Raw genomic sequence first — 16,041 nt, forward strand, 5'->3', positions numbered from 1 at the left:
TTGCTTTAAGTTAAATTATTCTTTACTGTTATAATAAGTGAAAATGAGCTTTGACAAGTTGAAAAGTGCCATATGGATATGAGCCTTAATTTAAAAATCATAGAGGAATCATTTTTCTTAAAAAAATACATTATACACAATATAATACAATAGATATAATATAATAAATATATAAAGGTAACATATATTAAAATATCAAACCAAAAAGTATCACTTTTTTAAAAGCATTGACTTTCTTATAAAACTCTTCTGTAAACTTTTGGGGCACTAAATTATTTGAGTTGCCAATAGTTTGGACCCAGTGGTCCAAAGATATCCTCAGCCTATAAGCAACCATGCTCTGTTCTTGTTAGGAAAATATAGAAATACTTCATCCAGGGACAACCGGTTACTTTCTTATATTTAAGATTTCCTACGATCGTTTTTGGTCACTTTAGCAATTTTATGCAAATCTTGTAGTGTAAGAGTGTTAGTCTTCTGCACAAGTTGTTAGATCTCACAGCAAAGCATCTTATTTGGCCACTTATGTGCTCATGTGCTAAATTCTGATACAGGTAAACAAGAAAAGACATTCATTTATTAGTTTAATATTAGAAGTGGAATTATATTTTTCATTTATGTGTTTCTATATTTATTTTCTTCATTACCAACAAATAAAATAAAATATTTGTTCAAGCTACTGATAGTTTATAAAAATGCAATAATTATCTCAAAAAAGGTGAGATAACAAAATGCAAGTGGATAATATATAAGAAATATTAACAAATAATTCTTTCATAATTACATGCATTAATGATTTTTCACATAAAGCAGTGCGTTCAATTTACTAACATTTCCCAGAAGGAAGACAGAAAATAAGTATAAACACATGATTTAAGGGTTTATACACCAAATTTCCTATAATCATTCTACATAAAATGTTTTATAAAATTTTCAAACACATGTGGGGATATCTTTAAAAAAATCTATTATATGTAATTATTTCAAAGTTACTATTTGGAATAAAGAAATGTAAATTACAGCATATATACACAGCATATATGTTTAAGAATATATACACTAAATATATTTGATAATAATTTCTATAAAATATTTTGTATTTTATAATTTAACAACTCAATTGAAAATTCCTGAATATTTTTAATTGTTCTGTAAACATACCAGCAGTATGTTCTTGACATTTCTATTTTTTTCCATTTCTGGAAGTGACACAAAATAACCCATTTACTTAACAGAATCATGACCAACTATTTAATAAAATAATTTTTGTGGAAGTATTTTGAAAAGAAAAATTCTGTTTTGTTATTGTAGAAATAGCAATATCTTGGTCCTTATAACCTGGTATCTAACTATGGCAGCGCCAAAAAAATATAATTTGGAGGAAAGAATATCAGTTAACCTCTTAAATTTCAATGGTGGATTTCTCAGATTCTTAATAAATCTTAATATGTCTTTATTTTTAATATTTCTTAATATTAATTTACTCAACTTTATTTAAACATTTAATGATTATTTTTTATATAATTTTATTCTTGAATTTTTTGGAAGTTGTCTTCTCTCTGCTTATTCTATTTCTGTTTGGTTCTTTGGGAAAATAAAATTTGTATTTTTATAATCAACAGCACAACGTATTTTTTAACCAGTGTCCTTCAGAATTTCAACTAATGATGCCTTTTTTAAAATTCCATGTTTCTAATAATAGTTCATGCCTGTTCTAGAAACACCTTTGGTAATACAGATTTCAGGCATTTCCCCTATAAGCTGTACCTTTTGATAAAGTATCTGGCTATAGTAGGCACTCAATAAATAGTTGTTGAGTGAGAGAATACAATTTTTAAGTATTAGCACATTTCAAAAAATATTTTCTAAAAATATCAGAAAACAGAAGGATGTCAATGATTGGTGATATGGGCTGCTCTTCACTGTCTAAATTTCATCTATTTGCATGTAGTTAGCCAACTGTATTTCCAATAAGTGTAAAAATAAATGAATAAATTAAATAATTAATACTCCTGACTAACTGTGAATCTAGAATGCATTAAATATAATAATCTTATTTCAGAAAATTTCTAGTTGTTTCTTAACAAAATTTGTCTACACCACTATAATCCAGCCATGTGATAAAATATTTATTCTGTCAACGAGTTATGCCTTTAATGTTATTACACACTATGATATGACAAATCAAATGTCACTTCAAATGTCTATTTGAATGCTTAAAAGATGTATGTTCTCTTTGGAGACGTATTAGTAAGCTATTATTGTTAAGAATAATATGTTATCTAGAAAATTAATAAAAATAATTCTCAAGTATAGCTTAATATTTTTATTAAAAAATAATTTTATATATTTCAGAGGATCAGGCCATTGATTAGTGGATTTCCTTGAGCTATGAGCTGTAGAATATCAGAGACTCTTTCTTATTTATTTTTATAACTTGAGTATCTCACACATTAAGTAATTAATAAATGTTTACTGACAAAAATCAAGCTTCGGTTTAGAATATTAAGCTTTGTTTAAGGGCAGTAAGATTTAAGTTCTAAGTAAAGTTATATTGAAAATATTTTAATAATAACCAGAATCCATTTATGGATAATAAACATGTTGACAGAGTAAATGTTTTCCATTATCATCACACATAACTAACTTTCAAGTAATTTGGTAAGAATTTAATTTTTTACCCATTGAACTATTCTCCAAGAAAGTTAAAGAAATAGTTCTAGATATCCAGAAACTTACATTTTGGAAAAACAATTGTTAACATGATATTTATTTATATAATAAATAAATGTTGAACCCCAGTTATGTGCAAAGCAGGACGTGATTTCAAAATCCATCAACCATGTTTCCTTCCCATAGAAGTGCATTCTATAGGGGGAGGAATAAGACACTTAATCTAATAGTTAAAATGGAAGCCCATTATTGACATAAAGAAAAACATAAGAAAGACAGAGGCTGATTATGATTGGTTAATAGGGAAATAGTTCATGGAAGTGATGCCTTTTGAGTTGGACTTGGAAAGGAGCTTTATTGCAGGCCTGTCTAGAAGAGCTGGTATTTCAAGTGAAGAATATTGAGAAAAAGGATGCAGTGGCTTGACTATTTCCATGACAAAATGTAGTGCGATTTGGCCATAGAATGTAAGTAGGAAATAACTTTGAAAGTTTGTTGAGAAGCAATAATAGCCTAGGCTAGGAAGATTTCTGCGGAAATGCAAAGGAAAGTTAGTGTTTACATTGCAAGAAAGATTGCAATCATAACCATTATCAACTAATCTGATGTTCTGCTTATCTATACATTAAAAAATACACACATGGTTAAATTACAAGTAGATATGTGTTTTAACTTTTTGATTACTTCAATTTCACATTTTAATAACCCTTGATTTCCAGACAAAAACTTCGTAACTGGCAATTGACCATCAAGTGTCAGTTTTCAAGTCTATTAGTTTCTTAATGATATCCTTATACTTTCTTGGATGGGCAAAGAAAAGACATAAAACTATACTTAATAGATTTTCAAAACCTATCTTTCACATAACTTTATTTGTGTCCTTCTTCTAGAGACTAGTGCTTTTTATCAAGAAACATAGTGAATGAGTCTATGAGAAAATGTACCTAAATATGGATTTCATCTCCAGTCATTTGAGTTTTACACTTAAATGCAGTTATTTATCTGCCACTTAATTGATACCATCCACATCAAGACATAGGAAATAACCCTGTACTTTCATAAGCCATGTATCATATGTACATACACAATATTATGCTGTACATTACTTCATTTGATTTCATAACTTTTTTTCTTTGCTTTCACCAAAGCAAATCATGTTTTTATTTGGCTATGCTATTTTTCTTGTGTAACTAATGTAGTATATTCTCTTTGCCAACTCAGAATTATTTGAATATGAATCAATAACCCATGAAGAACTTATGCTAAAGATTTAACTCGACCATATTCTCTACAAAAGAGAATAGCAAAAACAATGCCGTGTTGTTTTCTAAGTTTGGATGATACAATTAACCCTTCTTTTCATTAGAAGTGAAGAAGATATCATTTGAAAGAGAACACAAATGTTTTGAAAATATCCCATGGAGAGAGATAGGTGGAACCATAACATTTGTTGTTAAATTTTACCTTTGATAACAACCCTAAGACAAAGAAGTTATTTTTTTCAAACGCTTGTCACATAAACATTAGCAAAAGAAGCTCACTTGATTAGATAATAGCTTACATGTTTTACTTAAAAATTCAGATTGTTTTGGGTCTGAAACTATAGGTTGGGACATCTAGAAAATACTGCCATAGTGTTGTTTTTCTCTCTGATAAAAGGAATAAATTGTTTAGTATGTTTTATATCTTATAGGAACTTCAGTTCTTCAGTTTTATCAAGGCCTCATATTAGTTCTCTTTTTTTTTATCGTCACCCAAGGATATGAATTTATTGATTTTAGAGAGAGATGGAGAGAGAGATAGAGAGAGAGAGAGAGAGAGAGAGAGAGATCTATGTGAGAGCGAAACATGGATAGGTTGCCTTACCCCCCAACCAGGGATCTAATCCGCAACCTTTTGGTGTATGAGACTATACTTCAATCAATTGAGCCACCCGGTCAGGGCAATTCTCAATTTTTAAAAGTAATTTTTCAGATAAATTATATTGAGAGCAATAATCAAATATATTATTTCAACTTTTGGTTATATAAATAATATGTAATTGAGTTCACAGATGATTGAAGAATTTCTTAAGTACTGTGACCTCCGTATAAGCTATCAGCACTAATGTTCATATAACATTATTGGTGATTAGTAGAAGTGACTACAGTGAAGAATAGTATTGAAATTAAATTGTATTATATATATGTTTGAGAGATATAAATCACATCACAGCTAATAATATGAAATAGTTCACTTAATTAATCATGCCTGTTTTAGAAAAATCAAGTACTTTACTTGTGTTTAAACTTTAGAAAGAATTAAAAATTGAACATGATACTTTTAAAATCATCTCAGCAGTGTCCACCAACATACTCAGACCACTAAATTTTAGGATCATAGTCCCTGTACAAATAAACTATTTTTCCTTAGGAAACAGATTGTGAGCTATTATCATGTTACCACTGAGTTGAAGAATTTTCTATTAGTGCAGGTAATAGTGTTACTTAGTTAATACGTTGTGGGCATGGAATAATTTCTTTTGATATTTTTTGCCATTCCAGTGCCATAGCTATCTTAGTGTGAGCATCAGAGACCCCAACATATTTATGTAAACACGCACTCTGATCTAAATCCCCTAACACACACACACACACACACACACACACACACACACACACACCACATACACACAAGTTAAATGACAAATTCTAGAGGACAGAAGGCAAAACATACTGTTAATAAAGAACACTACTTAAACGTCTTTTGCTATTTCAGATCCAGAAAAATTCAATTATCTATACTATTTTAAAATATTGGATAGTGCATAAGAGCCTAGATATAAACATTTTAAGTAGTCAGTTTTCAAAAGAATTAAATGATATGTGATTAGATACCTATTAGCGTAATGAAACATGGTTTAGGTAGCACAAACTATACAAATAAAAGAATGGAATGAAAGGATGTTGGCAGTAATGGAAAATAGTAATGGATTTTACAAGATTATACCAACTGACATTTTAGGAAAAATTCTATTTTCTGCTTTGGATTTTATCTAAACTGACAAACAACAAATACACATTTAGATTTCTCAAATTTCTCGTGTCATGTTTTCTTGGATGGAAAATCTGGAAAGAATATCAGACAAATCAACCTGTCAGGCGCCATACTTTAATATTTATGTGGGGATTTGCCAGGACGGACAAAAACATGTGCTAAGCTTTCTCCTTACATAAAAGACAGTTGGTAGAATCAACGCTTACAAAATACACTGCTGATTTACACAAGTACATTTTGTGCAATATTTTAGCAGAAGGTTATTTAAGGATTGATGGTGAAAGGCAAAACAATGAGCTGTTTAAATTATCCATTCCCAAATTTTGACACTATTAGTTCTGGCAATATATCTCCACTATCATTGAAATCTGTATTACCCAATCGTTTTTTTAATCTTCACCTGAAGAAATGTTGAGAGAGAGAGGGAGAGAGAGAGAGAGAGAGAGAGAGAGAGAGAGAGAGAGAGAGAGAGAGAGATCCCCTCCTATACACACCCCAACCGGGTATTGAACCCACAACCTATGTAAGTGCCCTGACCAGAATCGCACCTGCACCCTTTTGGTGTACCAGAAAACACTTCAACCACCTGAACCATGCGGCCAGGCTACCCACTCATTAATCATTTTTGGCATCTATAAAATACCTGGTCTTAAGGGCTTAAGAATTTTCTGGATGTAACAGAGAGCACCATGATTTCCACCTCCTTGGAAATTCCCTTCCCCTACCTACACTCCTCTGAGCCAAAACAGACAATGGTTCCATAAGTTAAGCTTTGATTTTATTAAAATTATTTTACACTAACAGTACAATAATCATGGAACTCTTGCAGATTTGTAAGGATATGAATTTTTAAAAATATATTACATGGGATCTGTTATTTTTTCAGCTGAATTTTTCTCTCCTCCATTTGTCTCTGAGAAAGGCCCAGATTTTCACCTTTCTGAGGAGGCTATACCACTAAAAGATTAAATAGCAGAAACCTGGAGTCACTCCCTTCTTTAAACATAACTCTTACATGTGGTTCGAAAAGAGCTGAGGACTTCTTTGGAGGCAGGGGAGGAGAGAATGAAAATTACTTCAGCCACCATTTTCTATGAGCTTTTGAGGAGCAAGGGCAACCTCATCTTTGGAAAAATAATCCATCAAATGAATGTTTACCTTAGGAAAGCTAGGGTACAGGATTACTCATTCCTCAATAAAATGTGCTGAAAACTTGTGGGGGGCATTGCTAAGCAGCAAAGCAGCAGCTGTCACGCAGTCAGGCTTCTATCTCTGAACAACAACAGCTAACACTGGGGTTGTAATTTTTCTGATGTATTGCTTCAAACGCTATCAGAGAAGAGTACACTATTTCTGTTAATTAAGCTGAGTTAAAACCTGGTGTGTCATTTTATTGACTGTTATTGTTTTTTGAAACCTTGTTCTTGTTTATAGATTTTTTGACTTGAGTTTAGAAATATTCCAAGCAGTTCAGTCTAGCAAATTTAATATTGTTAATTTAATCAAGTAACTTCTAGGTATATGCAGGAACATATTGCATGAGACAGTAATGTAATTTGTGAGAAATGTCTACACACAAGCTTTCATATACCTTTATTCTGTCTTTAGAATTTGGAATGATGGGAGATCATACAATTAAAAGTCAGCGACCTCGATCTGTTCATGAGAAAAGGGTCCCTCAGGAACAAGCTGATGCTGCTAAATTTATGGCACAAACTGGTAATACGTTAGTTACATTTTTCTATTTATTGTTGTTAATTTAATGGAACCACTGCATGTTTCATAATCTTTTGCTGCACATTTGTCAGTTTTTGGAGCTGATATTTTTTTTTGATCCCATTTTTCTTTTCCTTTTTTTGTCACCAGTTAAAGTCCATAAATGAAGTAGCTGTGAATTGAAAAGTGCAAAACTAAAATGTGTTAAGGTTTACTTTGCTTTCATTATGGGACATTTAGGATTTACATATTATTATTTACTATGTGAATTAACTACTTTAAGTTAATCATTAAACTTTTAAAGGAAGTCAATGTTATTTTATCAATGATTGATAATGATAGGACTTCAGAGTCAAAATTATAAATAGGACTTTAGATGATAAAATTTAAATTAACAATATTTAATATATTGAATATTTTTCAAATGTCATACACCACATAAATATTAACTGATTGTTAAAATGTATAGAAGTGTTAGAAACAGTTCTTTTTATAATTTTGTACTTTTGATTTGAAAAGTGGTTTCTTATATAATCTAAATAATAAAAAGTTGACAGTATTTGTAAGCTGTAATACAAATAATTAAATATCAAAAATTACTTTATAGCTTATAAAATTTAATTATAAATTAATTAGATTACTTTAAAATACCTCCCTCCAAATATATATATATATGTATATATGTACATATATACATATATATATATATAAACAAATAAATACATTCATATTTTGGCTCATCATAATAAATGGGCTATAATTTCATTTGGATACATTGCATGTGAACATTCTTGGATGAAACCTGTTTAAATTGTGTTACAAACATTTTCAGGTGTCAATTTTATTTTGGGAAATTACAAACTAACAGTTTTAACTATGTCTTTATGAAGTTTTATGCATTTTAATCTAATAATCTGTATACCATTAATATAGAGTTTCTAGTACGTGACCAGCCTTTTGACATGAGATTCAGAATGATTTTTATGGAATTCCCTTGAAGAGTGTATATTTTCTTTAGTTCATATGTTCTTAGAATAACATTAATTTGGAACAATAGATGTGAATCTTCAACTTAAAACTTTAAATTTTTAATAAAATGTGCTCTTGGTAATGGGTGAGTGATAGATTTTAATACATTAGTTGCAAGTAGATCAAAGAATTCTCAGAACAGGAGGATGTTTAGAATAAATTGTACAATAAGGACATATTTTAGCATATATATATATATATATGTTGCAGCCAAATCCAAAAATGAACAAAACTTGCTTATCTGAATTGCTTTTGGTGCACCTTCTTATTTTTAAATAAAAGTGATTTATATTTTTTTTACAATTTGCTTAAACAAGTCAAATGTATATTACCAGATTCAGGCAAATTTTTAAATTTCTAAATGTATTTTTTCTGCTTTACAGAAAGCAAAATGTCTCAACCACTAAACAGAAATTAGGGCACTTTTGACTCTAAGTAGAGGCATTAGGGTGTGGGCTGACTAGTCAGCAGCCTCCTTCAGGTGCCACCTATGGGGACAATAGTAAGGGTGTCCTTACCTTTCGCAAAATGTGTGGTAGGCATTGTCTTACTGAAAAAGACTTAAAATTTGGGTCAATTAGGAGTGAAATGATAAGCTGTAATTTTAAATTTCCAGTAATGTAGTAAAATTCGTTTATGCTTAACATTATGTAATTTTGCCAGGAGTTTTACCTAAATTCAGTTTTGAGATTTGCCTGCAATATATACCAAGAAGAATCAGTTTTCATCCAAAATCTTAATTGCTAATTCAAATCATATGGAACATTGTGTTTCCTTACTAAGAAATTACTAATTCATTTTCCAGGAATTGTTCTGTATCTAATATGTGGTATTACATCTCTTGGTGAAATAGTTGAAACACTTATTATATAGATCTATGAGGAGCTTTAAAACCATATCCCCATCTTTTTAACAATAATTCAGAAAAAGCAATGAACTTCAAAATTATGGTTTGAAAATATTTTTTGGGAGTTCAAATGGATGAATAATAAATATTTATTATTTCACTTTTATCCAAAGATAGTATAGGCAAATATAAATGCATGCATGCTACTTGTTTTAAATGTAAAGTACTCTGATATTGATAATAGACTAGAAAACTATATTATATAAATAGTTTTTTAAAAAATACTCTGAGACTAGAAAATTATAAAGATAAAAAGAGAGGAGATTTTTCTTAAATGCTTTCTGACATTATACTTTATTTAGTTGTTAAGTTAGTCTGAATAAATATAGCTAAGTGTCCATGAAAATTGTTTTACCTATAAAATTTTTCTGTTTGTCTTTCAAACCAAGAAATTGGTGTTATATATAAACAATGTTAGTGCTAACATTAATTTGAGAACAGAGAATAATGCAATACAGGTAAAGTCTAATAACAAAAACTAATTTTTATATTGGTCATAAGAAAAAAAACCCCAAAAGCTATCAATCTTTATGATTTAAGTATTATTTCTCAAAATTAGTAACCTGGCCTCTTCAATCAGTATGATCAGTAACCTACATTTAAAAAACAAACTTTCCATAAAGTAATCAAGTGAGTGGAATTTTTTTTTAAGAGTAACATTTGATAAAGTAGGATTATTTTATCAAAATAACTCCAGTAATTGTTAAAGCTAGCTTGAATGAAAATGGGCAGTGCTCCAATTGCATTGTACACAATTTGTATTTATAGTCAAGGAAAATAAAATGAAGTAATCAGATATACACATTTAATAAAGATATAAGTTAAATGCCAATAAGATGGCTTAGGAAAACTTGTTTAGAAAAATAATCTTTTAGCCTAGATAAGTAATACATAGCATGTTATCTAAAACAGAAAAATAAAAGTATGTTTTTCTAATTTCATGATTTTAACATACTAGCACAACTTTATATTAAACTTTGTTGATAATTTAAATGCCCTGTCATACATAATCTCACCAAATCCTCACAAATACATTTTGAGGTAGATGTATTACTTATTTTATTGAGAGATTCTGAGGAATAGAGTGACTTTCTTAGGCACAGAGCTAATAATTCAGTAGCTTCCCATCAAACATAGGTCTTTTGACTTTAATTGTAGTGCTTTTCCAGTTTCCTTCTATGTTTTGTGCCAGGATAAAGAGCCTCCATAGTGCCTTAGATACAGAAGCCTTCTTCATGATATTTAATGTGCCTTCTCAGTTGCAAGTTAAATAACTAGAATAGTTTGTGCTATCTCCAAAGACACATATATTAAAAATTGAATATATTATTATTAACTTTCTTAATATCAGTGAGTATTTAAAAGCACAAACATCTTTTTTATAAAACATATTAGCTATTCCTCACAATGACCCAAAGTGTTTGACTAGGACAGTCTTCACACCTTTTGGAATGAGGAAGGGGCAGCTTAAAAATTATAACTATTCCGTGGAAAGGTCATTTGAAACTAGAGCATTTGAGGGATGGCCCTCCTTTGGGTAGGTAAGCCAGTGCTTGAGTGGCAAAATTTGATTCATAATTTGAAAACCAATATATATTTCACTTATTTATTTTGTTTTTGGTCAACAAAATAAACCATTAGTTTGGAGAGAGTGAAGAAGACCAATTCTGAGCACTAATGATTAATCTCTCATGATCCAGGCATCACTGGTTAGCCTGTTCAGCACCATTATGGTATCATACATTAGGAAGCAACCCAGATTTGTACATAAATACATTTAAAAGTAGATTTTGATCCTGATTCATTGCCCAGTTTAATTAATTTTTCCTATGCCATCATAGCAATACAAGGGCAAGAGAAGGACTGCTCTTATGGAAAATAAACATAACCTATTTTATTTATAACTTTTATTATTTACTTATTATAGAACTCACATTTTTCAAGGTTTTCTGGCTTTTAAATAACAAACAAACCATAATATTTCTATTTAATTTAATCTCATTACAAATACAGATTGAAATATCAAATGAAAAAAATTCCATTACATTTTCCCTAACTTTAACCTTAAATTTTCATTGCTAAATAAATATGTGCATATATACACATATGTGTGGATATTTTTAACCATTGTCACATTATTTGGTTTATAGAATAATGATTTTTAATCTTGATAGAGTATTCTTTAACGTAAAAGAACAAATTATGAGGCAGGGCTTTAAATATTATTCAAATGGTCTCCCAATAACATTTCATGATTTAGTTATGTATAAATTGGTGAAGGCAAAAACACTGAAATAATCAAGGGTGATCCTTATAGAACTTCTAGGACAAACATGATTCCAACACTAAAAAGAGGCCCGCTTTGATGTAATTTGTCATCTCAGTTACCTCTTGATGATATATTTTCAGTGATAAATGCATTGTAATCTATACCTCTGGGTAAATAATGCAGACCGATATAAAAGCAAATGCTTCTTAACCGTGTTCTCCAAAGTGTAGTCTGTGGACTCATGCTTGTTTGTGAACTAGTTGTTATGGGCCCTCCAGGAAAAAAAGAAGCTTATTCCAGAATGTAGCTTCCACTGCTTTAGCAAGCACATGCTTTATTTCCACTGGTATTTATTTATTTGAAAGAAGAAATTCTTAGTGAAGAAATCAGAAAATTGAGTTATATTCTGGTTCAAGCCCTTTCTCTCCTGGAGTAGCTGCTTGGGGACCGGCTGCCTTGAGTAGCACTGCAAGTAATTTCTAAGTCATTTACCAACCTTTCAAAACACATGGGCAAATGGATTATCGTATTCTATTTATTATTTGAATTCTATTCCAAAGACAAATTTTAAACAGAATGGGTAAAATATAAATTGCTTCTTGATTTATATAGTCAATACTACAAAGTTTTCAGAAACACTTCTCCTGAAAATGTTTTCAAGAACAAATGGTTAATCTAAATGGTTCCTGCCAGTAAATGACCCAATTTTGTAATTTGGGCAAAGCAACTACAAGTTTTCAAATAAGTTAAAAGTCTATCCTGAACATAAAGCCAGAATAGAAACAGAAGCACATTGCTATGGTCTTCGAAATTATTGACTTTAAGTCATTTTGGGACATGACTTTTGTAATAGAATTTAGATATCATTTTAGTGTGATGCTTACACCAAGAAAATTAATGAAGTCAGACAGTAATTGGCTTCTTAGGGCCCTATTTTGGAGTGAAATTTAGTTCCATATTGAATGACTAGAAGTCATAGAAGCATTTTCTTTTATTTCAAATAAAAATCATTATTTTAGATCATGGGGAGAATTGTGACAGAAGGTATTCAACAAATTCTCTCTCACACACACACACAAATAGCTGTCATAGGATGAAAAAGTAGGAATAGCACTAGGAAAAAATTATAAAGTGTCAGTGTTCAACAATAAAAATTAGATAACCCCAAATCCAAGGGCTCCATCTCATCCAGCATTAGAAAGTAAGAAATGCAGTAAAGAATTAGGGAAGAATACATCAGTATATTCCCGTTCAGAAAGCCAGAGTGAATTACCAATACATTTTCCTTCCTCTCCCATCAGAGTGCAAAGCTTGAAGAGAATCACTTCAGTATTAATTCTTGTTGTAAAATTCCGACTGGCCCTTCACAGTGTCCATGGCACAGAGGAATCTGTGAAGAGTAGTTTTGCTAACAGGGCTATAGCAAACCTGGACCTCGCAATAGCGTAATATGTATCTCCCTTTAAATTTCTTTTTCTCCTAAGTGTTTTCTTGTACCGGTTGATGCACTGTCGTATTATCACACTTACATTATTCTTGCATGTCATAATGTCTTTGGTAAAATGCTTAGTATATGAATATTCAAGACAGTATCTCATGTCCGTTTGTTGTCTCGCACGCAGGTGAACCTGGTGTGGAGGAGTGGTCCCAGTGGAGCTCATGCTCAGTTACTTGTGGTCAAGGGTCGCAGGTGCGAACCAGAACTTGTGTATCACCTTACGGGACACACTGCAGCGGCCCATTAAGAGAATCAAGGGTTTGCAATAACACTGCCCTCTGTCCAGGTAGTGTTAGCAGCAACTACAACTGTGGATGTTATTGAATTGTGTCATGCTACGCATTTGGAACGATTGATTTGTTATTTTCATATGAACTGGGTATAGGCATTTTGATTAGAGTGGATGAGTGTAATTCTTACTCAGCTGTGAAATTTTACTATGTATGTGATTATTTCTGCTTTCAGAGCAGTCAAGAAATGAGATAAATGACTCCCCTACCCATTGAACTATACACTTAAAATTTCTATACCTGTTTCTTATCGTATTTAAGGTTCAATATATTTCCTTATTCTAGATGGTGAAAATGTCCAATTGCATGTTCGAAGAATAACATACCTTTGCAGCATGCTGGAAGTATGATCTCTATCCATTGTCTAAGGCAGTGGTTGATATGGTCATTAAGGATGCCAGCTATTTCCCTACCATTTATTTGACCCTATCAGGGAAAAATAGTGCCCCTGCGTAAAGGATTTCCTGTTAATTCATTTCATTCAAGTGGCTGCCCTCATCAGAGCTGTCCGCTGCTTTTAAATGTAAAGTCATTGTAAAATATATATACCTGTGTGTTAAATGGAGCACAGCACAATAGCTATTCCATGAAATATCAAAATTTTGTTCTCAGTTAAAGCATTGCATTATATAGGAGCTTCTCCCTCTCAAACCACTGACTTTCATGTAAACGTAAGGACTAAAAGGAATCTGGATCTTCTGTCAAGAAGTCCAAAGCACATGATATAGTGAATCCTCAGATTTATTTTTTTTCAACCATTTGGTGGATGCCTGATGCAAACATACTGACTACTGCGCTTGCATTTACAGCTTTTCCTGAGGCTTCCAAAGGGGGTGGGCATAAAGAAAGGGGCTGCCACTGCCTCAGCATTTCTTCTGCTGAATTGTGCTTTAAAGTTTTCTGCTGAGTTTGATTTCCAGAGATGGCTGGTTCTGCAGTTGCTAAAAGCAAGAAGAGAGCGTGGGTGGTATGGGGGAAGCACAGGGATAGTCCCAATTTGCCAGCAGAATGGGCCAGGGCAACCCATTAAAAGACAGTTGAGAGGAGTCGTTTAATGGGTGCAGAGTTTCTGATTTGCAAGATGAAAAAGTTGTGGAGATTTGTTATACAGCAATGTAACTATACTTAACACTGATAAATTGTACACTTAGAATAGTCTTGATGCTAAATTATACATTACATATTTTTTATCACAAATAAAATAAAAGATGATCTGAAAGAACTAAAAGTTAAAGGAGGTGGAGGAGGAATGATCCCATGAGGAGGGAGATGCCTTTATAACAGAAATGGGAGATATAATGCAGTAGGTGAAGGAAGAATTAAAAGCTAACCAGTGAAGAAAGCTAGAAGGAAAGGGAGACAGAATAAAGAAATTCTGTTGAAAACAAGAAAAATAAATGTCAGGAGGCATTAGACTACATGAGAAAAACATAAAGTGAGAAATAGAAAGATTCAGAGGGGGAAAATTTCTTAAGTTGGTCATGGAAAGGAGAAGACAATGAAAAAGATAAAAACAGGCCATATCACAAACAGAATCTAGTTATGTTTGTCAAGAGGAGGGAAACAAGAAGCAGAAAGGAGCTGAGGATTTTAAGAATTATAAAATGCCTAAAACGTAGGTAAAACAACCTCATGGATAAAAACGTAATGGATTTTCAGTCCATTAAGTAGGTAGAGTGTAGGTAGAGTACATTGTCTAATAGTTAAACTGGCCCCTATGTACAGTATTTGTATTAAGGGTTCCAGGATCGAGTCCCCTGCCCTTGACAATGAGAAAAGTGTCAATAGAAAATGGAGTTGTACTTATATATAAATGTATCTTGTCAGCATCCTTTTGAATACTCAAGATCCTTTCAACATGCAAGGGTAGAGTCTAATGGCAATTGGATGCCCAAATGGAAGTCTGCTGGTGCTAAGGTGTTCACAGTTCTCTATTCAGAGCTTACTTTCCAGCCACTAGTTATGCACATTCATACAGACATTGGGAAATCTCCATCCATCTGCCAGGCTGTTGAGTCCCTTCACTGGGCAAGGCGCATCCGCAGTGGAACCAGAGTGGTCTCCCTGTCACTCTGGGTCTGATAGCCAGAAAACTCAGTAATATTCTCTGGTGTAAAGTTTTTCCTCAAATATTTAAACCTCCCACTATTGTATCTACTGAAGAAGTGTATACTAATTACTGGTTTCTCTTCACTGTCACATATATATAGGTTGTCTTGCTGAATTTGGTTAAATAGAACTGACAATAAGAAATGTGTACCTTTTAATCATGGTTATAGTTCAGATGTTGAATTAAAGAGAATGAAAAGAGAAATTTCTTTTTCATTTTCTAACAAGAAGAATAGTTTTGCAACTTCATTATTTTAAAAAGGTAGAATAATTATTCCACTATGGGGCATTGTGATATCTTTTAGATGGTTATTGCATTTGTTATGAAATGTTTTGTGTTCAATATTTTGTTCAGTTATTTGCCATTCTGGTAAATACGTGTTTCTTTTCAACACAATATATCTTGAAAACAGTGACAAAATAAGTGAATTTAAAAGCTTAAATAATACTTTAAACAGTGTAAATATATTTCTAAAATAATACTTTAAATTTCTAAAATTGTCATGAAGAAAAT

The 16,041-nt window shown here is 31.6% G+C and overlaps 1 protein-coding gene across 1 annotated transcript in view; it reads left to right on the forward strand.

The window, feature by feature from the left end:
• The window catches only part of ADGRB3 (adhesion G protein-coupled receptor B3), a 690,088-nt gene that overhangs the window by 252,854 nt on the left and 421,193 nt on the right, over positions 1-16,041 (forward strand). The window contains exons 4-5 of the mRNA XM_081094478.1: positions 7,318-7,428; positions 13,253-13,414. Of these exons, the coding sequence (XP_080950604.1) occupies positions 7,318-7,428; positions 13,253-13,414 (273 nt within the window). The remainder of the gene's footprint in view (positions 1-7,317; positions 7,429-13,252; positions 13,415-16,041) is intronic.

This window comes from Myotis nattereri (genome assembly GCF_964212035.1).
Source record: "Myotis nattereri genome assembly, chromosome: 6".
NCBI lineage: Eukaryota > Metazoa > Chordata > Mammalia > Chiroptera > Vespertilionidae > Myotis > Myotis nattereri.